General features: G+C 44.2%; 1 protein-coding gene across 6 annotated transcripts in view; it reads right to left on the bottom strand.

Moving 5' to 3' along the window:
• Window positions 1-2989: 2989 nt before the first annotated feature.
• The window catches only part of si:dkey-172j4.3 (diacylglycerol kinase delta), an 87418-nt gene continuing 65922 nt past the window's right edge, over window positions 2990-24485 (bottom strand). For 2 of the 6 annotated variants that reach the window (XM_042340644.1, XM_042340649.1), the window contains exons 20-28: window positions 24132-24239; window positions 23661-23774; window positions 22878-23012; window positions 19997-20160; window positions 18115-18241; window positions 14712-14801; window positions 12431-12550; window positions 11332-11434; window positions 7500-7830 (exon numbers count right to left, since the gene is read on the bottom strand). In XM_042340644.1, coding sequence (XP_042196578.1) covers window positions 7595-7830; window positions 11332-11434; window positions 12431-12550; window positions 14712-14801; window positions 18115-18241; window positions 19997-20160; window positions 22878-23012; window positions 23661-23774; window positions 24132-24239 — 1197 coding nt within the window. In that variant the 3' untranslated portion in view covers window positions 7500-7594. Of the gene's footprint in view, window positions 4504-7499; window positions 7831-11331; window positions 11435-12430; window positions 12551-14711; window positions 14802-18114; window positions 18242-19996; window positions 20161-22877; window positions 23013-23660; window positions 23775-24131; window positions 24240-24485 lie in introns of those variants that run through there. The other 4 variants (XM_042340645.1, XM_042340647.1, XM_042340646.1 and 1 more) reach the window with 4 other exon arrangements.

Genomic DNA, 24485 nt, shown 5'->3' with positions numbered 1-24485 from the left:
AGAGGAGGTTAGAGAGATTGGGTGGGGTGGGGGAGGGAGGAGGGGGGGGGGGTGCAAGGAATGGAGGGATTTAAACGCTAGAGTGAGGATCTTGAAGTCGATCCGCTCTGTGACTGGGAGACAGAGGAGTTTGGCGAGGACTGGAGTAATCGGGGTATCTAACCTCCAGAGTCATTATTTATTTAATAGATTTATGAAGTGAGTGCAACCCTCAACCCTCTACTCAGAGACCTTATAGATCCTGTTGGCCAGAGCCAGGTAATTTATTGAGACAGGAGACCCTATAAATTTGCTTGAAATAGTGAAAGCCACATTGTGTCAACCTCTTGCATGTTTGTTGAGAACTCTACATAAAGGCTAAAGGTCCATCATGTAAGACAACACCAAGGCTTAAATAGTAAAAGTGAGGATGGGAGAAATAAAGAACTAATGACAAAGTGACACTAAGCTTGGATTTTAAAATGTGTAGATTGCAGGAGGAAGGGAATTTTGAAGGAATGGGGTGTGAGGATGGGGGCTGGGGGGTGGCTAGATGGGGGGTGGGGAGGTAAAGGTCCACACTGTGGATGCATATGTTGCAATGCAGTTATATGTCAACATGCTGTGAAGAAGAAGAATATGCTGAATGAGTGATTTTGTGGGCACTTTACAGGAAATCTAGTTTACAGTTTATCCTGTGAAGCACTTTGAGCCATCTACGACGTGATAAGGCGCTGTATCAAATTCAAGGATTATTATTTATTATTATCTAGAGCTTGATTGACATAACCAGCTAATATTATTAAACTGACAAAGTCTTACTCTGGTAAGAGCTAAAAGAGTTAAAATGTGAGCTCAGAACTGTCAGTGTTGTACAAGCTTCAAGCACAATGTCAGTCAGGCTGGATCACTAAATAGTTGAGGCAGCCTAAACAATCCAGTTTTTGCATCAGTACAGACATAGGCATTCCATTTTGGGTTTCAAAGTTGTTGTTCATTCAGGATGATTGCAGTCATTCTGAAGCATTTCAGAACCAGGCTGAACTCAATTTTGTGATCAAATCTGGAACAATAAAGCAAATGTTCTCTGCCGCAGGTCAAAGCCATTGTTATGCCATGGAGTCCTGTAGCTCAGTGGTTAGAGCACTCACTTTGCAAGTGAGAGACCTGAGTTCAATTCCAGGCAGAGGGCGAAACCTTGGGCAAGTTTCCTTACTCCACACAGAGCCTAATAATAATCCCTCCAAAACCAAAAACAATAATAAATTGGTCATTTTCAATCTACGATAATTTTCTACAATCTTATATAAGTAGATAGACAAAGCATGGTTAAAACGATGAAATGTTAAAAATAACCTGAATGGCGAGGGGGGGAGAGAGCAAATCCAGATCTGACCATAGCCTTTTATGAAGTTTGGGGGATCACTGCTTTCAGTGAAGTGTCCAAACCATGAGTCAGATGGGTCAGGGCAGGTTGTGAAACTACAGCTTCAGTCTACTTCATCCTAAGTGGGGGGACGGGGGAACTATTAAGTTTACTGCATTAACCTGCAAATCTGACTGACTCAGGGAGGAGGTCTCTCTGAGTGGCCCGTACGGACAGCCTTCTGAACATTTTTTGAACAAGTTCTGAAAATCAGATTCTGATTGTTCCAGGATACATTCCCAAAGATGAGGAACATAAGTGACACGACATCCTGGGAATTTTCTTCTGATCAAAATAAATTGAGCTGACTTTTGTCAACAAGTTGTGGAGATCAAGGTTGCAATAGAGCGAAGGTGTGTAATATTGTTCTAAACGACCTGTAACAAAGCATTTTTTTTCCTTAAACAATAACAGCGTGGTGGCAACTAGACACCATGTTGTTATGGAGAGGAACTGGAAAGAGTTCCATCACTGCTCCACAGGAACAGAACATAAAATGAGTGGCAGAGGAGCCCAGGCTAGTCTTATTCATCAACATTGCTCAGCAGCAAGTTTGGAGGCCGGGAAAAGTTAATAGGTTACTTGTTCAGATAGCCATTCTGAGATGAAGTCATCATTTTGTGTCTGAGCTGAATTGGAAGATTCCCAGTACAATCCACAAGCTTGTCCATTAGGATTGAAAAGAAAACCTTTAGGATATCCGCAATTAGGTAAATCTCACACTCATTGCTTAGAACAGTGATCTTTACATACCTATTGGAATTTCCCATTATAAAGATGGAATGAAAAAAAACATTTGTTCTAACCAACTCTTTTGGGTATTTTTTTTTATTTCCCTTTTTCCCTTCTCTACGATGTAAAGGGCCCAATAGGCATCTTGCAGGAGGGTCAATAATTAGGGCTAGCAGGCTAATTGACTGCTTCACCAGAGATCCGCATAGTATTTCCAGTCAGGAGGTTTCTCCGGATCAGAAGTGAGAATTCTCGCTGATTTCTCCCCACCCTAATTCTGGCTGAGATCAGCTAACTACCAGAGGATTTGAACCAAAGATCTTCCTTTTAACCTCAAAGCATCAGATGACCATGATTGTCATTTTAGTCAGCAGTGCAAAATAGATCCTTTTGAGATGAGAGCTTCCCATTTTTTCTACTTTTATCTATTGTGCAGGAGTTCCTGATGATTAGAAATTGAAAATTACAGTACAATAGTTACTTTTACGGAGCTGCCAAGGCAGTTTAGGTTGTGACTGCTGCCACCAGTACCCTTTATGATGAAATCAAACAGCTAAACGCAATGCTATTACACTTGTCTATTTCTTCCTGCCTTTGGCCTTGAGGCATGTCATCATCAGGGAAGGAAGCTGAATTCATTGCCACAAACGCTAACTGTGTAATTTCAATAATACGAGTATTAATTTCTTAACAAAATACAGTCACTGCACTTTACAGTAAATGCTGTTGCATACTTTGAGACATCCTCCCAACGTGAAGTGTACTATAAATAGATAATATATATTTTCCGTATATATTATCATTAATAGGCGTTCAGAATATTATCATTAATAATAATTATTAAAAATTATACATAGAAACATAGGGGATGCCAGTGCTGGGAAATGAATCTGCTCACATTTCACTTGTAATCCTTCTGCCCAGGAGAGAGAAAGCGTTTGTGTTTTTACTTTGGGCTGAACCAAGCGTCTGAAAGAGCAGTATACTGACCGACTACAGAACCTAGTATCCACAGACTTTTCTCATGGGTACTCATGGTGATTTTCTTTTTTTAAAAATTGGACAAATTTCATCCTTTCATTTAGATTTTTATGACTAATCATCTTCGTCTGGCCCGACAACTGAGCTGGAGTGGGCAAGTGGGATACCTGCCTGCTGTTAAAGTGCCTACACATGACCATCAGATGGCAGCATGACTCCAATTCCACTTCCCTACTCATAAACACTATTCAAGTCTTAACTACACAGGGTACAGGAATTGTAGGCTGATACAATACAAAATTGCAGTTGTATTTCACATTGGGAGGATGTCCCAAGGGCTGGACAGTCAGGGATTTGGCCCCGAGCTGGCAGACTCACCACGAAGAAACAATCCTCATCAGCTCAGTCTAACTGAGGTGAAGCTGCCTCTGCTGTTTATGGAGTTTGATTCTCATTGAGACCTGAAAGCTATGGCATGATTGAGTTCCCACCACAATATCAAATCATGCAGACCATGCACATCGAGAAACATACTGCACCTCAACATTGATCATTCAAATAGACAGGAGATACACTTCAGAGTATTCTAACAAGGAGCCAATGTGAAATCTCTATTCGGATGCCTGGATAACTATATAATGTTTATATACCAAGTATTCAGATAAAGAGATACAACAGCTATTCTGAGATTACAATAGATTGTGTCTTCATGCCAACTTTGACAGGAATCTTTTTCCTGCTCAGATACCTTGGATCACCATATACATGCTAAGCCAAGTTATTACTGTGGAATACAATGAGCCACAGGAACGCTAAATAAAAGCCAGCTGTGTCCAAGGATGCTGCAACTCATTCAATTCACTGGTGGTCACCTAGGATCATGTAGCGGGTAGAAAGGTTATCCGACTGGTTGAAATTTAATTGTCTTTCAATCAACTTTGTTCTGAGGCTCTCTTTAGATTAATTATCCAGGACACCCCTGTTAATGCAGTATTACTTCAGTAGCTCTTTGTAAACATCACAGTGCAAAACATCTGCTTCAGTCACAGTTAAAACATTTTGAAACATGGGAGCAGCATCATGCACGTTGTAAGCCTTGAGAAATATGCAGGACAGCAGTTTATACTGATCCCTTTTGTTAAATATTTAAATACAGACAATCTTACTCCTAGTCACCTGCTGGTCAGCATCGCAAATCAGAGATCCGTGAGTAAACAGAACCACGAGACTAATAGTGCCCGTCAAGGTCCCATGGAGATTTCCAAAATGTTCCTTTGTCCAGGGTAATCCAGCAACTATATTTCTGAGATGGTTGCATTGCGGCTTATCTCTTTAATACCATGCAGAATACGCTTCACGTGCCCCACTTTGGTAACCCCCAGGTCCTTAAAAATAAAATATTCACAGTAAGTAAGAGACTTCACTTGTCTTTTCCACTTATTGGTGGGTCATAAAATCATAGAAATTTTACAGGAGACCATTTGGCCCAGCAAGTTTACATCAGAACATGCTGTTTGTTCAATCCCGTTGACTGGGCCTACCCCCACACCCCTTCAAACTTCTATCCTTCATATACCCGTCGACTTCCCTCTTGAGGCTTATATTGGGCTCTGCCTGAACCATATTTCTCAGAGGGCTCTCTACATCTCTCTCACAGGGAACACATGTGCATATGTTCTCCTTTCACTTTTGTGACTAACTGTGAAGATCTTGTAATCTTATAAACCAGTCACTGATTCCCCTAGTAGTGGAAATAGTTATTCCTTTTTTTGCCCTCTCAAAACCCCTCATAATTTTGTACATCTCTATCAGATCCCCCCTCAATCTTTTCTGCTCCCATGAAAATAGATCAAATTTTTTTCTGCCAGTGAGAATCTGGGCGACGGAGTTCTGAAACTGATGTACCTGAACTCCCAAGCCCCTTTGCTTCTCTGCTCCTTGCATGTTACTGCCATTTCCTATTTATAATCGCCTCCACCACGGTCCTGTTTTTTTTCCTCACCAAAATAAATCAAGCAAGTAGGTAACTGTAGAGACCAGTTTAAATTCCAACAGAATCATATAATGTTATTTGCAATGACGATGTAGTGCAGTGCCGTCACAAGGAGTGCTGCCCAGTGAGTTCCTGTGACTGGCTTTTCAATAACATTAAAGATCAATTGCTGCCAGCATGAGCTATTCAACCACCCACCCATAAAACCAACCTAGAGCAGGAAATATATAACATACTCCCAGCTCTGAAACACGCTCCCACTGCAAGCACAGTAAATTGTGTTTCACCCACAAAGTTTGCAGTCAATTCACTTTACAGTATATTCTGTGAAGTGCTTTGAGACATCTCAAAGACATGATAAGGCCCTATATCAAATGCAAGGATTATTATTATTATTGCTTGAGTAATCATCACATAGTTACTGTATTCACTGGTTCCAGGGATGATCAGTTGCTATGAACATGGGTAACACATTAGTTAGCGGAGCATTAGTTATAGAGATTATTAGTACTTTGTTACAGGGTCACTAGTTAATGTATCTTCTAGTTAAAGTGATCATTAGTTGCTGTAACCACTGGTTACAGTGATCATTACCTTGTGTGTTCATTGGTTACAGGGATCATTAGATAGTATGAGCATTGGTTACAAGGATCATTAAGCTTACAGGAGCATTTGTTAGAAAGAATCCTTTGTTAGTGCGGTCAGACCATGGCTGGAATACTGCAAACAGTTCTAATCACTGGAACAAAAGGGGCTGTTCGGGCCCTGAAGGCAGTGCAGGGGAGAGCAACAAGAATGATTCCCCAGTGTCGGAATCAGCTGTGACTAATGATTAGATAAGCTACGGCTCTTCAGTCTTGAAGGAAGACATATCAAAGGGGACCTTATAGAGGTGTATAACATTTAAACAGGATTGAAAAAATAAACCTAGAACAATACATTAGGGTGCCTGAGACAGTAGAACAAGAGTTCATTGGCTTAGGGTTATTTCAGGACAGACACCAGGAAGGTAATTAACAAATGGAACCGGTTACTAGGAAAGCTAGTTGAAGAAAGGACACTTGACTTATTAAAAATAGCTCGATGCTTTGATGGGAAGACAGTAGGATGGGTTCTGGAAGGATTAGATTCAATGAACTGAAGGGGCTTCTTCATCCAAACCAGTTAGGTTGGGAATAGGATTGTTGGTTGCAGAGAAAGGTTTAAATGGATATGAAATTGCCTTTCCATTGGAGTCTTGGGCAGTTGGTGAGATAACAGGAAGATGGCAAAGGATAGATATTTTGGAGATTGATTATACTTAACCAGTATTCATGCAGGACTTTCCAACAGGAGATGAAATATAGTCCACAATAATGTAGTTTGTACATGGTCTGTAGAAGGATTGACCCATTGAGTGAATAGTCCTCTCTTGTTACACACTTCCAATGTCTTTACCTCTTCACAATAACTTGCAGGAACGTACAGCAGTAACTTAATAATATTCCATCTCCAGGCAGTAAAGCTGGAAACTTTTAGGAGAATAATATCACTCTTGAAATCGTCAATTACTCTAATTCTGGTGGATAAAACCCAGTATTGGGCTGAGGAATGTGAAGTGGTGCAGGGCACATTTGCTGATGGGTAGTTTAAGAGCACTAATTACTCAACAACACCCAAAGTGGGACTGCGTGGGACTAGATTGGAAAGGTGGGAATGTCACATGACTCACCGCCTATTACACAAGTATAGCTGGATATCGAAGAGAGAGAGTGGAATGTGTAGGTGGGAACTCTCAGTCTGATTTGGATATTCTTACGCATTGTAATGAGCTTCTGCAGATGTAACATACCCGGCTGACCAAAATAAATAATGAAGAGAGGTGCTTCATAGGTGTACAATGAGCCTAAAGATGTAATGAACATTATATAAAACATTTAATATATAGAACATTGAAAGCAGTGTGATAACATGGCTGGCGGTGGGACACTGCTGTGCATTGCGTACAAATACAGGCCATAAAGTTCACACTAGAATTCTGGGAAGTGCTTTGACACGACCCCACATGTAGGGCGCACGTTGATGCATTTATAGAAATGCTAGAATCCATTTTTTTTAGTCAATTGTAGGATTATTTTTTAGTCAATTGATGGAAGAGTAATCCTTTCAAAAAAATAAAATAATAATAATTTGCTCACTCAATCTATGGTGGTTTGAGGGACACTGCTGCGTGCAATTGGCAGCTGCGTTTCGCCCACACAATGTACAGTCAATTCATTTTACGGTATATTCTGTGAAGCGCTTAGAGACATCTCAGGGGTGTGATAAAGTGTTATATCAAATGCAAAGATTAATATTATTATTTTGATGACATGAAAAGGTATCACAATATCAAAATGATTATTATCTAGGACTTTTAAAATAAAAGAATGAGTTTCTTTGTATTTGTAAAAGTGGGAGTTGTGACAATTCCAGTGCCAGCACCCAACACTCCCAGGCCCAGGTCAGGTGCACCATGGAACAGGGACGCTCATGGAGCAATAATGGTTGCAAAGCTTGGAAGTCATGGGTGATTTTGTTTTAATGGGAATAATGCCGTTGGCTGGTACCTTGAGATCGCGTCTTTCCAGATGCAACAGCTCTGAGCCCTGGATGTCATGACGGATAAAAATCTCTTTGTACTCCCCTAAGCTGAGAGACTCCAACCAAACAGCTACTTCATCTGTGGCCCATTTCTCCACTAGCAAAAGGGAAAAGCAGAGCCTTGCTTAGCAAGAGCACCATACGAGAAATCAAAGCACATTGAAGCAGAAACAATGCAGACATTTTGGCAAAAAAAGCAAACATCAATGACCTTTTGAGCAAAGACGAGTTTTTGCAGCTGCTCTGGGCATTATTTCATAACTGCCCTCTGTCTGGGGTTTGGACTGACATTCCAGAACCATAGAAATCTATGAAACAGCAAAAGGCCATTCGACATTGTATTAAAGTCAGTGTTGCTCCTCTGATGATACTCCTCTATCCTAATCCTGCTCCAACAGGCGGGCATCTTCCAGTAGGGAAAGGGGCCAGATTACACAGTTTAAATGGGCTTTTTGTGTGCTGGCATCCCATCCAGCAACCTAGCTCCAGTCTAGCATCTCCACTAATTCACTAGAATTTGTTCAAATGGCAAGAAATGTTGGGTTTTAAACTCGCCAGCTGAGGCAAGTGACAAGAAAAGTCTAGAGCTTAAAACTAAACCAAGTGTGTCTGAGCGACAGGCAGCCCTGGGACTCTGTCTCACCAGCTGAGCTTGAGTGACAACCCCACATCCAGACTCACCCACCCCGAGCAAAGTAGATTTGATTGACAGCACCCTGGGCTGATCTGAGCTAATTTCGACTTGCAAGCTGTCGGCTGAATCATCAAGTGAACCCACTGCTTGGCTTGGGTGACATTTTGAAAATAATGATCAAATTCATCTAAAATTATTTTCTTGAATCATATTACTTGCTGCACAGCAGAATAAACGATGTCTCTGAATGTAAGTTATGTTGCAGGTTATAAATTTAGGTAAGAAATGGAATCATTTTTGTGCAATGTGTTAAGATTCCGCAGTGATCTTCATTGATCCCAAAGGCGACCAGATGATGCATTGGAACTCCATCCAGGCGGCTTTCCCAATTCTCACCGTCCAGTTAGAAGGGTTTTGCGCTAGATAATAGAATTATAAACATTTACAACATTTCAGGAGGCCATTCGGCCCATCGCTTCTGCACTGTCAGAGCAAGCTGACTTTTCAATCTCACTGCTCTGTTTATCCACACACCCTTTAAATCTCTATCCTTCATATACATATCTACTGGCCTCTTGAACCCCGCAATGGACTCAGCCTTTACTCCTATCGTTTTTAACTTGCTGCCAGTGGTGCTTAATATCAAAACCCACCGCATTCCAAGCCAAATCAGGGGTTAGCTGACCTAGGGTCCAAAGCTGAATCCCACCACCTGAATCTTGTGAAACCCATTGCATATCCTCAGTCTTTCATTTCTCCTATATGTCACTGAATTAATAAAATAAGACTGAGGCTTTCCAGTTGGCCTAGTGTGTAGAGATACGGCCTAGTTTAGTGCAAACTTGAGGTTAGATTCCTAGTCTGTTCTGAACAGGCTTTAAATACTCATCTTAAGGTCAGTGATTGACATTACTTGATTTTTAGACTTTTTTTTAGGTAAAATCTTGAGCTGAAGTGGAAGGAGGGAGAGGGTACAGGAATTGAATGACTTTCTTAAACCCAAAAGAGCAGGGAACTGAATCAATGGCCATAGGGACCATTAAGTAAGTGGTTCAGCATCAAGCTCATACATCTCAATTTCAGCTCCCTCGCACTGCCTGTCTCACTAAGCTGATCACAGAGAACTCACTGTTAAGAGATAATAAAATAGATATTAAAGATACATTAATATTTAAACAGGGTTGAGTGCTGAAACTGCCTCTTCAAAATAATTTGTAGATGAATGAGCATAAAAACTTTATACCAGAGACAGGATAGCTTGGAAGTCACTAAACACCACAAGACAACATCTGAAACATTACAATATGCAGCAACATACAGAGATCAGTGGGAGCAATGCTCAGACAGGAGCCAGTGAAGCAGGTGACAAAGATTGATGAATGCACACTCCTTCCTAGTAAATTAGTTCTCTTTCCCTATGTGAGCAAAATATTGAATATTTTGCCACGGTCTGAAATGCAAAAAGGGGCCAATTTCCCACAGTGACTCCTTTCGGTTACTGAAAGCAAGTTATGAGAATGTGATGCTGACTGCAATGAGCTCTGCTTTCAGTCTGAGTGTTCCTTTGTGTGGCATCAAAGACTTGTTGATTAATATGAAACACTGAAACTTGAGGTTCAAAGACTTTCTTTCCAAACATAAAGCACAAATGATACCAAAGCTCTGCTGACCCCGCTGCCCAAACTAGTTACAAGCAAACTCACTAATTCAAGTCAGTAATGTTCCTTCAGCATTGCTCACGTGAACTTGAGACACTTAAACTGTTCCCACATCTGCTGCAATCTTTCAGTGCATTGTGTGGGTAACAACTGGCTCTTCACTGAATAGCATTCTCAGCAGCACCCCAGTACCCCACTAGCCAGAAGTTGTCTCTTCCGTGAGCCACAGAGAAATGTCTGGATACACGGACAGCACCATCGGGGGGGGGCTTTGCCTTCAAGATGATAAAGATTACACGTGATGCGAATCCAATGCCAGTGAGTAGCAACAACGTTGAGGAAGGTTCCCATCTTTGATATTGGAGCCAACAATGGTGCAAAAAATAGACAGTTTCACTTCAGCCATTACGTTGACATTTGGGGAAATGTTTCCAGCTGGTTGGATACCATTTGCCATCCTGAAACCATTCCCCTTTTACCTTGCTTGTGCTCCATTCCTGTCTGCCCCTTTCTTCAGCTGCACTCCCCCCAAACCCTCCACAACACTTTACCCTCTATGCCTCTAACCTTTGGAAGGAAGCCCCTGCCTTAATCCTTCCACCTTGGCCCCTCTTTATCTATCTTTAACTCTCATTTTAAAACTTACCGCTTTAACCCATCTATAGTTACCTCCCTGTCACTTCTCCCTTGCTCAGCATCCAACCCCACCACTGTATTGTGCTTGAAAATGCTATCCTCTGTGAAGGGGGCTGGATAAATGCAAGTTGTAATAAAATTAACTATAATCAGTATTCGCAGAGAAAGTATTTTGCAGTGAGAGTATCCATTTAGGAAGGGAAAGTAGAAGCGCTTAGAGATCCACAAAGAGCCTGTGGATTCCAAGTTGCTCTCCAGCAGCAGCAATTTATGGGAATATGATCTCATAAACTGGGAGAGGAATTGTGGTGGCTGAATGGGGTGGGAGATTGCTCAGTATTTGCTATCATGATTGGATCCAGAATGAATGTGAGCCCTTAATAAAGGTGTCAAAATACAATCTATTAACAAGTTTCACATGGTAACCAGTGTGGTTGGAACTTCTTCGCAGGCAACTGGCTAAAGTTCCAATAAAGTCCAATAATGACATCTTCAACCACAATCCAGCACAGGCAAGAGATAAAGAGAAGCATCTTCACATAATTCACAGGTGTGGCCATTGACAACTGGTTTCCAATGAATGGGTTTGCAGCAGCGGAAACTGAAAGAGCCTTTGTTCGACCTAAGATAAAGAACAGCATCGCCATTTGCAGAATTCTCTGTCACTCACCTGGTAAAGAACTGGTTGATTTCTGTTTCTGCAACTTCTCTTTTCTCGAGATATTCTTTATTTTTAACTTGATACTGTTTTTGTTGCTGCCTTTAGAGAGTTCCTGAAGGGAGAGAAACCACTGTTACCTTTTAATGAGCTAGCAGAGACCAGCAGAGCCGTCAGGCCGATGACTGACATTTCCTATTTGAGCTTGTGATATCAAGTCTTGTTGTATTAGTATTATTTAGAGCTGAACGTGGATCTCATATTTTCACATCTCAATGAGGTTTCACACCTAAGCTACAGTATCACTAGGACTCTTCAGAGATGAATACGGACGCTATTGGGTTAACCCTTTCATTCTCCGACCTGAATTACAAACCATGGGTTTGAAATCTCGCCCCACTCCCTGCCTCCGTGATTAGTTTTGTCAGTTTCATTCCACTCCCCAGTGACTCAAGGAGTGTCGCACAGAAACAATAACTTGCATTTATATAGTGTCTTGGAGAGGTTGTAACTGACCTCAGGTGAGAGGTGCTAACTAACAGAGATAGTAAGGGCACAGACACAATCCACTGAAAGGCCTTCTTCTGAGCTGAAAATGTAAGGTCCAGAGTTCAGGAAAGATTAACCTTATTGGACTGATATTCCTCACTTATCCCTCCCTCCCTCCACTCCATCAGCTGTAGCTGTGTCTTGAGCTACTCTGTCCTTAACCTTTGTAAGCTACTTTCTCCATCTTGTCCCCTCTCTATCTCTCTTTAAATCCTTCCTAAAACCTACTTATTTGATGGCGCCTATGGTTCCCCATCTTCAACGCTCTCCCTTGTTCTACTTTTGACCACATCCTTGTGAAGTGCTCTACAACAACTTGCATTTATATAGCGCCCCTCACTCAGGGTAGCGTCACACAGTGCTTGACTCCAAATGTTATTCTATAGGAAGGGCACTACATAAACACAAAATACTGTTGATAATATCTATCAAAGCTATAGGTTTCTGTCAGAACAAGCCAAGGGATATCCATAGCAATAGGCCTCTGGTTATGGATAACCCTGGCTATGTCACAAGTACCACTGACCGAGTGCATAGATCAGTGCCGAAAAGATTGACCAACCTCCTCGTCAGTTGTCTGAATGATATGTCCAAGCCAGTGGATTCCAGACAGCTTCTGGAGCTCACTCTCAACACTGTTCAACGCAGCCTGCAATTCCTCTTCATAGGAAGACTCCAGCTGCTGCGAAGAGGTGAAGAACTTACTGGGCATAGCCAAACAGCGAGGTTTGATTATGTGCTCAGTCACATGTCTGACACATGAGGAAACAACAACACAACAACAACTTGCACTTATATTAGCTCCTCCACGCCGGGCGGCGTCTCAGAGTGATGATATCACTGAGAGGGAGCACATAGATGAGGAAGAGAAGGGGCCAAGGGTGGATCCTTGGGGTATCTACCCATTAGGTGAACGGGTGGAAGTGCAAAGAAAACCCATTTGCAGAAATGTAGTGCTGGCGGTTTGTGAGGTAGGACTCGAACCAAGCGAGTGCGGTCCCACTGAGGTGGATGATGGAGGAGAGGCGGTGGAGGAGGATGGCATGATCGACTGTGTCGAACGTAGCGGAGAGGTCCATGAGGACGAGAAGGCAGAGGGAGCCCTGGTCACAGACAGAGAGGATATAGCTTGTGACCTTCATCAGCGCTGTCTCTGTACTGTGGGCAGGGCCGAAACCGGACTGGAGGGGTCCGAGTAGGGTGTGGAGGGAGAGATGCATGAAAAGCTGGTTGGTAACAATGCATTCCAGAGCTTTGGCAAGAAAGAAAGGGGGCAAATGATGGGGGCCGTGGTAGGAGCTGAAGGCGGGGTGGGTGAGGGCGATGGAATGGGGGTGGTGATAGGCGACATGGGGCAGAGGAATGAAGCTGCCAGGAGGATGTTGTCTATTTTAGAGGTAAGGAAGTCCACGATCTCTTCGCACTTGGTGTTAGATGTGATGACTGAGGCGACTTGAGAGAGTGCATGAAGGAGGTGGTGGGCAGTGGAGAAAAGGATTTTGGAGTTATTGTTGGCCTCCAGTATGATGTTTGAGTAGCGAGCAGTTTTTGCTTGTGACAGCGAGCGACGGTAGGTGTGAAGATGCTCGAGCCACAGCTGGTGGTAAACCATGAGGCTGGTTTTCTGCCCCTGTGGTCGAGCAACCAGGATTGGGAACTTAGGGAATGAAGTGGCTGTCGTACCAGGGGGAGCGGGTGGGTTTGGAAACAGTCCTGGATTTCAGGAGCACAAGGGAGTTGAAGGTGGAGGAGAGGCGATCATGGAGCAGCTTGTCGGCTGCTTCAGCGTCGTTGTGGGTGGAAGGCCAAAGAGGTATGAGGTCTGAAGATGAGAGGGCCTTTTTGAGGGTCTCGGGGGGAAGCCTTTTCCATGGGCGGAAAAATATGATTGAGGTCTTGATGGATGGGAGAGGGATGCGAGAGGAGAAGGAGATGAGGAAGTGGTCGAGATGGCCTTGTCTGTGTTGCACAGGTTGGAAACCAGACTGAGAGTTCCATGTGTTGTTCTATGTTTAAGCGTCTGGAATAGAATGCGCTCACTCTGTGTGGAGGGAAACACCATGCTTGACGGAGAGAATTAGGTTGGCTTGAGGACCCCATAGCATTAGTGGAGTTTAATCAACTAAAACTGCATGACTCACTACTGAGAGCACTGCCTGGCAAACTTCCAGGTAGAAGTGCACTTCCACTTACATTCCTTATTAAGAAATCCCATTAAGAAATGCCACAAATTAAATCTCGCTGTAGATGGCAAGGAATTTCCACAACTAATGCTCACATTTGATATAAATCTAGAATCTGAATGTTTTAAAGCACTACAGTTAAAAATTAGTACTACACTAATGTTTCTGACTCTGTATTTGTAGGCAAACTTGGCAGCCTATTTGCATGAATCAGTGTTTTACAAATGATTAATTTATTTAAGTGACACTGAGAGAAACTTTATTCTCTTTTCGAATAGTGCTCGGGGATCTTCAACGTCCACCTGAACAGACAGATGGGCCTCGGTTTAATGTCTCATCCGAAGGACAGCACCTCTCGCAAAGCAAGAAAAACAACAACAACAAATTACATTTGTAAAGTGCCTTTCATGTCGGGAGGACGTCCCAAGGCGCTGGAAGTCAGGGGTTTGAGATCAGGAGGGGTGGGGGGGTGCAGGGAGGGTAGGAACATGATTAACATTCGATCGAAGAGGAGAGTCTTGAGACGGGCCTAGACGGAGGCAAGGGATGGGGCAAGGCGAGCAATGCAGAAGTGGACAAGCACCGCACTGCAGTGTTGACCTGGACTATAAGTTCAAAGGTGCTCCTATTCCCCCTCTTTTTCCCCTTCTGGTTATTTACCAGCAGTTTGCTGTCAAGCAGTGCCTTGGTCTCTGTGTGCAGTGCCTTCACTGCGCTGGAGACATCCCCCGCTGAGCTTCTGGTCATAATCTGAATGAAACAGGAAAAGAGGAGAGTGTAAAGTGATTACTTAATCTAACAGATGCTCACTGTGCTTAAGAGAATTCAAACCTAACAGAGTTCCATGGATGTTTTGGAATGGAATGTATACTCTTTCCTAGAGCGATACATCCTCCTTTTCTAATTCCAGAGAGTATTGGGTGCAGGTGCAAAACCCAAGGCTCAGGGACCATAGAGTGTGCGTTGAAGTACTGTTGCTGTTTAAATAGCTAATAACCACGTAGCTTGCCATTGAGAGCACTATTAGGCAAGATTCCCACTGCTTGGCCAGCTAGGACCTTCCTACCCATTATGGCTTTAGCTTGCAGGGTTAACAGGAGCTGAGTGAGAAGAGTCCCTGCCTCCAGTACTGACTGGTCTACCTTCCATTTTCTGCCAATGAGCCAACCTGGCTGTGCTGTCATCAGCAGCACCATGGAGTACTGTGGACACACCTGGTTCAGGAACTGGACTACAGACCGCCACAGAGGGCTGGCTCGAGTCTGACATTCTGTTACCAAACATGTCAGGTAAAATAAGCCAGATAGTAGGATCTCAAAGAGGGTGAAGGACCAGAGAGACCTCAGGGTTCATATAAATAAATCTTTGAAGATGGCCGGACAGGCGGATAAAGCTCTTTAAAAAAGTATACAGGTTACTAGGCTTTATAAATAGGGGCATAGAATATAAAAGTCAGGAAGTTATGATGAATCTTTATAAAACACTGGTTAGGCCTCTTAGGAAGGATGTCAAGGCATTGGATAGGGCGCAAAGGAGATTGACCAGGATGGTACCAGGAATGAGGGACTGCAGTTATCAGGAGAGGCAAGAGAAGCTGGGATTATTCTCCTTGGAGTAGAGAAGGTTAAGAGGAGACTTAACAGAAGTTTTCAAAATTATGAGGGGATTCGAATAGGGTGAACAGGAGAAACTATTTCCACTGGTGGGTGGGTCGGTAACCACCAATTTAAAATAGTTCTTAAAAGAAACAGAGGGGAGATGAGGAAAAATTTTCCACACAGCGACTTGTTCAGATCGCATTGTCTGAAAAGCTGGCGGAAGCCAATTTGATCACAACTTTTAAGAGAGAAGTAGACAATTATTTGGGGAGGACAAGTTTGCAGGGCTATGGGGAGAGAGCGGGGGAGTGGGGTTGATTTGGAAGCTCCTTTCAAAGAGCCGGCACAGACACGATGGGCTGAATGGCCTCCTTCTGTGCTGTATAATTCTATGATTCTATGATGTCACCTTGGAGCCAGTTCAGCTCCAAGCAGACCCCGCTTACATCCGTCCTGTACCTTAGTGGTTAGAGCACTCACCTCACAAGCGAGAGGACCTGGGTTTGATTCCCGGCAGGACGAAACATTGAGCAAGTTTCCTTACTCCACACGTCTCTGTTTACCTAGCAGGAACCTGATTGTTAGATGATTGGCGGATCACTATTCTGGGGTTAATAATCCCTTCCAATTTTTTTAAAAAATGCTAATTTGGTTGCTCAATCCACGATGGTTTGTGGCTGCCACGTTTTGCCCACAAAATATACAGTTAATTCACTTTATAGTATATTCTGTGAGTCTCTTTGAGACGTCTCAAAGATGTGTTAAAGTGCTATATTAAATACAAGGATTATTATTTTTTATTATAACTGACAACCTATTGACTCAAAGGTGAGGAGAGTTGTAACTAGGCCAGGCAGAGTCTCAGACTCTGTACTGTCTCAACTTAGTTCTTAGTGTAGACTCGCATCATGCGCCATTCATAATTTGTTGAAAACCAGAAGACAAAAGTGAAGTGAACGACTGGTAAATGTATGGGACAGTCCCTCTTAGGAGACAATGGAAGCAGAAAGTATCGATTCATTCAAATGCAAATTAGATAGATTTATTTTAGAAAACAATATTTTGGGGTACCGTTTATGAATCATTTGAGACTTGACATATAGTAAACGTAGTCTGGCTTGGAAGAACCAGGTAACTAACTGTGGATCTAAGGTTCCCAAAGCTTTCTACTCTGTTGTAGACTAATCCATACAGAATTAATTGCTATCACCGTTATTGTACTATGTGACTACCAGGATGGCAGCAGCGAGCAATTCCTATGAAGACAAAGTAAAGGGAGCAAACAGAGTGAGACTGTGTTTGTGTCCCACAAACCCTAACCTCTGGAATTCCATCCCCCAATCACTCCGCCTCGCCCCCTCCGTAGCCTTCTTCAAGTCCCGCCTCAAGACCCTCTTCTTCGACCAGGCCATCGGCCGCCCCCCTTCCCCTCCCCTCCCTTTTCCCCCCCCCGACCCAGCTCAGGTCTGAAATGCTGTCACTGTCCAGCGCGTTGGGACGTCCTCCTGATGTGAGAGGCGCTATACACATGTAATCTTGTTGTTGAGAGAGAGCGTTGTTGTTACGTTGTGCTGTAACTGGCTAGGGAATGTATAATGCTAATCCGAGATGACAAGAGTAGAAAATATAATCGGAATGATCTGCAGTGACCAGCCCTCGCCTTGAAAAAAAACATAAATTACCCTAAAACAAATGTTAAGATAGTCTGGATACTTGTCCCCAAGGGACAGCATACAGCCAGAGTAGTCACTATTACAATGTGATCTTGCTAAAACAGGCCTTCATTGCTGAACTTTCCTACAGGCAAAATAAGAACATAAGATGAAAATACGCTAGACGAAAAAAGACCAAGTTCGCCCTCCACCTTCCCCGGTCGCCTGCACATATATCCCAAACCCCCTATGTACTGTATCCCATAATGTTATTTCCTAAAAGAAAACTATCTAATCTGTGTTAGGCTCCAGGGAGCCTTTTTCACAGGTTCACTATTCGCTCACTGAAATATTGTTTGCGTAAATTCGTAATTTCGAAAAACATTTCGCATTCACAAAATACAGACATCTGGAGCCCTGAAGCATATTAGTTGGAGCAATTGCCTCGCAAGCAAGAGGATCTGGGTTTGGTTCCCTGGCAGGGCAAAACGTTAGGCAAGTTGGGCCTCTATTTACCGAGCAGTAACGAGGAATATGATTGTTAGTTGACTGGTGGATCGCTTTTCCAGGGGTAATAATCCCTTCAAAAATAAAAATTTTAAAATAATAATTTGATCACTCAATCCATGACGGTGTGTGGGGCTTCTGCATTTCTTCTTCCAAAAAATTATACAGTCAATTCACTTTATAGTATATTCTGTAAAGCTCTTTGAGATGTCTCAAAGGTATGATAAGGCGCTATATCAAATGCAAGGATTGTTATTAGGATTATTATTTTGATCTCTTGAGAAGTAGTGGAATAAATGGGCCTACCTCAGGCACGTTTTGTTTGGGAAACACTTCACTCACCACGTGTGAGCTCAGGGCGTGGGAGCTGGCGTTCACTGCGTGTGCCAGCTCCTGTTCTATGACCTTGTGTCTCTCTGCTGCATGGTGAATTCTGTCAAACGAGGGAAAGAAGCAAGCATAGTCACTTCAATCGAATACAGGGAGTTTGTGAGTGAGCTAACTGCTCTATGTTAGTTACACTCCGATCAGAGCTTCTGATGCCCTCGGCAACTTGCTTTTCTCTTCAAGGTCAGCAATGCTGGTGGTAAACATGGCATGTGACATGGCAATGCTGATCAGAGGGAACCCAGCCGCTGAACCCCATTTTCTTACCAACAAGACGTCTGTCTGAGATTGGGACGTTACTATGTGGATAACATGAAGGAGAAGGGAACAAAAGGGAATATGGGAAGGGGATAGGGAAAGGATGAGGAGGCTCATATGGAATCTAAACACTACCACAAATTAGTTGGGCCAAATGGCCTGTACAATGGTGCTATACATTGTATGTACAACAACTTGCATTTATATAGTGTAGGTTGTGGCCACGCTGTGGAATTATATATAATCGCTGGTGCGAGCCAGATTTTATCTCATACCACTGGCACCATTCCCACTCTTCTAGAAACGGCTGTTATCACTCCTATCCTTAAAAAAAATACTCTCCCTGGACCCATCCCAACTCTCAAACTACCACAACAACCTCCCTTTCCTTTCCAAGGTCCTGGAATGAGTCAATGCTTCCCAGTTTCGCTCGTTCCTCTCCCGCCACTCCCTTCACGGATGCCTCCAATCGGGTTTCTGTGCCACCCACAGCACAGAAACAGCATGACAAATGACAATTTGTCCACCTGTGACCAGGGCTCCCTCTGCCTCCTCATCCTCCTTGACCTCTCTGCTACATTCAATGCCGCTGGCCACTCTACCTCCTCCATCACTTCTCAACTCAATTCTTACCTTTCCCATTGTCTCCAATTTATCTCCATAAACAGTTTCTCCTCCAGCCCCCACACCGTGTACGGTGTTCCTCAGGGCTCTGTTTCTTGGTCCCCTCCTCTTCAATATCTACATGCTCCCCCTTGGTGACATTATCCGCCAACATGGGGTCAACTTCTACACGTATGCAGATGATGCCCAACTCTATCTCTCTGCTTCCACCCTCAACTCCTGGACCGCTGCTGTCCTGACAGACTGTCATCAAGACCTGGATGAGAGCTAACTTTCTACAGTTGAACATCATCAAGACCGATGCTCTCCTGATTGGCTCCTGTCAGCACCTCCTCACCTCAGGAACTGCGGTCAGGCACAGCATCATCATCATCCAAGGATATAGACTCCACCTTGCTAAGCCAGTCCAGAACCTTGACGTTTTGCTTGACCCTCAACTATACTTGGTCTCCACATCCATGCCATGTCCCACTCTCTGCCTTTCCCCACCTCTGCAACATCGCCCGGCTCTGACACTGTCTCACTCCGCAGGCTGCCGAGATTTACATACATCATACATATAGTCATAACATCCAGGCTCGACTACGCAAACTCCCTGCTTGTCGACCTCCCCAACTCCTCCCTCCATAGGCTGCAGATCATCCAGAACACTGCAGCCCGTGTCCTCTCCCACACCAGGCTCTGTGACCCTATCACCCCCAGACTCGCCCGACTCCACTGGCTTCCCATCAACCTTTTGCCAGACAAGCACAGGTTGGGTTAGGGTTAGGAGTATGGTCATGGACTAAGGAAAGTCAGAGATACAGACGTCTATTCTCGGAAGAGATGTGTGACCAGGGGAACTGCAGGGGCAAAAAAGGTTAATCATTTATGCAGGGTGGAGAAATGTAAACTATTTGATCCAAGGATTGAGATGTACCTGTTGATCAGCGTCTCAGCCGCCTGTGTAAACTGCTGAATGTGGGCAGCCTCCTCGTCAGTCAGGAACTCCATGGACTGCTGGGAGCTGAGCCGAGGCCGTGAGCTCTGCCGGCCCTCAACTTTATGTTTGTCCTCCCACGACTTCAGAGTGCTCTCAAACGCCTGAGGAGGGACAGTAGAACCTGTCAAATTCCCATGAAAGGCAGATCGAAGCCAAGTCAATACCTCAAACCAATAGAGTCCATTTGATCTTGTGTCTAAACGTAAGGACTCCAATAATGGCCTCTGGAGGTCACAGTGGAGAAGGTTGGTATTCGTGGAAAATATAATGTTTACCCCGCATGTTAGTGACATCAACCGACACTCATCTTTATAACCTTGGCAGGTTATTCAGTAGTGACAGTTGCCTTGCCGTTAAATAGCAATTTGTCTTTAGAAGAATTGAACGTTCTGCAGTAAAACTGTGCAACTTCTCAGAACACGACAAACAGGTGAAGGGAAACCTACATTCAAACTTTGCCTCTGATCCAGTGGTTGTTTTGTGGCTGGTCTGCCTGGAGTTTCAAAGCTACATATTATTGTTTATTTGTGCTAAAAGACAAATGTACTGTGACCTTCATGATTTTAACCCACTGGGCCTGATGTCTGCCTGGACGCGAGGTTCACAGTCCCCGAGTGTGAAGATTGACCTGTGCCGTGCAACCACCTGACTTGGTGACTGTGATGATGTTTTGTTTTACACGTTGACAATAATTGTCGCTTCGTTATAGAATCTTACAGCACAGACGGAAGCCATTCGGCTCTTTGAAAGACTAGTCCTACTCCCCCGCTCTTACCCCAGAGCACTGCAATTTTTTTTCCTTTTTGATTATCTATTTAATTTCCTTTGAAAACTATTATTGAATTTGCTTCTACCACCCTTTCAGGACCAAACAACTCTCTCGGGGGAAAAAAAAATTCTCCTTGTCTCCTCTTTGATTCTTTTGCCAATTATGTTAAATCTGTTCTCCTTTGGTTACCGACCCACCCGCCAGAGGTTTCTCCCTATCTACTCTCTCAAAGCCCCGCATAATTTGGAACACCTCTGTTAAATCTCTGCTCAACCCTCTAAGGAGAACAATTCCAGCCTCCCTTGTTTCTCAACAAATTGTAGCACCTCCTCCCTGTTACAATTCTGGTAAATGTCCACTGCACACTCTCCAAATCCCTGACATCTTTCCTAAAGTGTGTTACCCAGAATTGGACTCAACACTCCAGCTGAGTCCTAACTGCGATTTATAAAGATTCAACATAACTTCCTTGCTTTTATAGTAATTATCTAATAATTGTCCACATTTGATCTGGTCTCTATGACTTACCAGACAATCAAGATTGAATCTTAGCAATCAAAATTGAACAGTGGACCATTGGGAGGCAAATCTCTAAACTATGCTCCTCAGATACAGTTCAACCCATGCTAATGGAGTGGTAGAGTTGATCTGCTGAGAGATAGGGTTGAGGAGATATTTTGACAACAATGTATTCAGCATAATGGAGCTGATGCCCGTTTTGTGTGGAAAGTGCACAATGTGGGAGATTCTGGCCTCTTCGCGTACGTGCCATGTGCTCCAGCTCCAAGCTGCTGAGCTTGAGAAGTGACTGAAGCCATTCCAGCTGAGGCCCCGCCCCTCAGGCAGGCAGAATGAGGAGGGGAAGTGAGTGACTGTGAAGAGGGGAAGGGGGTTTGGAGAGAAGACAGGATGTTGGTGTATCAAACAGATATCAGACAGTGAGCAACTGTGACAAGGATGCACCTCAGTGCCTTGGCCCCTTGGAGCAAATAGCAGTGATGACCTGTGATGGGGAAGTTGACAGGAATTTCTGCTGCAACCGTGAGTCCTGAATGGTATCTTACCTCCCAGATAAGAGACATAATGGAACAGGTGCAGAAAATACTGGAGAGGGAGGGAGAACTCCCATGTGATTTATGTCGGGACAATGACATAGAATCAGGTTCCAGGTGTTGCAGAGGGTGTTTAGAGAACTGGCGGACAGACTGAAATGATGGAGCTGGAGGGCTGAAATCTCAGGATCACTTCCCTGAGCCGCGGGCCAGTCAGACAGTCACAGTGAGACAGGGCGGGGATTTGCAGGGCTGATCAGGGTGTAGGTCGTCCCCCGACCCACTCGCCCCACCATTGGCAGGAGAGCCTTCAGCCACTCTGAACCAAAACTCTGGAATTCTATCCCGCAGTCACTCCTTAGCCTCCTTCAAGTCCCGCCTCAAGACTCTTCTCTTTGACCATGTCTTCTCCCCCCCCTGACCCCAGCTTGGGTCTGAAATGCTGTACTCTTTCCAGCGTCTTGGGACGTCCTCCCAACATGAAAGGCACTATACAAATGTAATCTTGTTGTTGTAGGATGGAAGGTTCTGATTCTCGGGTATTGGGACCAGTTCAGGGGCAGATATGACCTGTACAGGGTGAATGGACAAAGTAGTGCTGAGATCCATCTCCTGTTGGGGAGAGAATGACTGGTGCTGTGGGGAAGGAGTTAAACTAATATGGCAGTGGGAGGGTGGAGGCAGAAATGAAACAAAGCATCATGGGAAACAGATCAAAGGTTGTAAGGAAAGGTAATGGAGAATGTCAGAGAGCTTGACGGAAAGGTTTGTGGTATAAAGGGGGCACCACGGACACAATGGGCCAAATGGCCTTCTTTTGTGTTGAAAATTTCTATGGTTCCAAGAAGGAGATCAAAGCCACTATTGGAAATTTACAACATATAAGAAGGCCATAGTCTCCTCTAATGGTCACCGAGTACTGAGCATCCTTCTACTTGATCAGGGAATGTCCTTATTTGGATCACAACTGGATCAATATGAGCTGCTGAAGGTTTACCCTGTCCCTGGTTAGCATCTGGGCGCGGTTCTTATGCTGTATCTTTATCATTCCTGGCGGCTGAATCCAGGCTTCACCATCCACCTGAACAGGGACACCCTCGTCTCCCGAGATAGTGATTTGAACCGTGCGACACTGCAACAAATCACATAGAGAAAGGACTTTAGTTCCATTGTAACAATATTGCTTGATCAGGAATAAGGTGGTCAACTCAGAAAATCATCTGTCGTGTTTCTATCCTGGACCCTGATTCATTTGAGCATCCTGCCGCTTGTCCAGCTAGGACCACCCTACCCGTTAGGTCTTTGTCTTGCAAGGTTAACAGGAGCTGAGTGGGATGACTCCCTGCCCCCAGTGACTGGTCGGCCCTTCTAGGTCCTGCCGATGAGCCAGGCTGGGCTGTGCTGCCATCAGCAGTGCCCTGGAATACTGCGGACCCGTCTGGCTCAGGAACCAGACTAGATACCAGCACAGAAGACTGGCTCAATTCCGACATCCATTGTCAAGCAACCACAATCCTCCATGTAGGATAAAGTGTCAGAGCGCTTGACAGTGGCGAGGTTGAACACCGAGCTGGGAGGATGGGAATGAGGGAGGTGATCAGAGGCTCAGTTAAAGAGGGAGATTTTAAGAGCTATCTATCCTGTGATATGTGATACAGTCACTGTCACCCTCACCTGAGCTCTCCTGTGACACACTCACCTGAGCTCTCCTGTGACACACTCACCTGAGCTCTCCTGTCACTGTGACACACTCACCTGAGCTATCCTGTGACACACTCACCTGAGCTATCCTGTGATATTGCAAATTAATGACTCTGGACACAGCCATCTGAATGCTGCCAAACACGGCTACCACCTCCAGCTTCTTATCATCGAAAGATGGAGCCCCATAGCTCTGAAAGCAACACAGACAGTGATAGATACAGAGGAAGGAGACGCAGAACAATCCAGCAACACATTTCAGGTTTATTCTATAACATGTTGCTGTGCTGGAGCGCTCAAAAACATCTTAAATCCACCGGGAGTCTATTTGGGGGAATGTCCAGAGAAAATCCAACCAGAATCTAATCTATTCCTTCAGACACCTCCCTGAAGGCAAGACTCCCTCCCTGCAGAACTTAACAGCAAGACTCCCTGTCTGAACACAACCTCCTCCGGCTCGGCTTTGAGAGGGGTCCTGATGGAGAGACCCTGTCCTTGTATGTTGAAGTTCACTGTGTGAATGTCTGGTAGAGTAAACAACGAGACTTACATCATTCTCCTTGGTTCCTCCCCAGAAGTTGATTCCACCGGCATAGCTGGGTATGTTGAGCACAGCTAAACCCTGCAGGCTGGGGAGGGAGATGGACTCCCCGTCACACTGCGAGACAAGGAACCACTGTCATACTCAGCACTAAACAGAATCCTGTAGCTCAGTAGTTAAGAGCGCAAGAGGACCTGGGTTCAATTCCAGGTCCTTCAATGTACTGTGAGGCATGTTTCTCTGTTTACCTAGCGGTAAGTAGGAACTTGGTTGTTAGTTGACTGGCGGATTGTTTTTCCGGGGATAACAATCCCTCCAAAAAAAAATAATAATAATAATATGGTCACTCAATCCACAACTGTT

This window comes from Callorhinchus milii, unplaced genomic scaffold, assembly GCF_018977255.1.
Source record: "Callorhinchus milii isolate IMCB2004 unplaced genomic scaffold, IMCB_Cmil_1.0 Scaffold15, whole genome shotgun sequence".
In the NCBI taxonomy this organism is placed as follows: domain Eukaryota; kingdom Metazoa; phylum Chordata; class Chondrichthyes; order Chimaeriformes; family Callorhinchidae; genus Callorhinchus; species Callorhinchus milii.
This window is presented reverse-complemented; position numbering and strand designations above follow the sequence as displayed.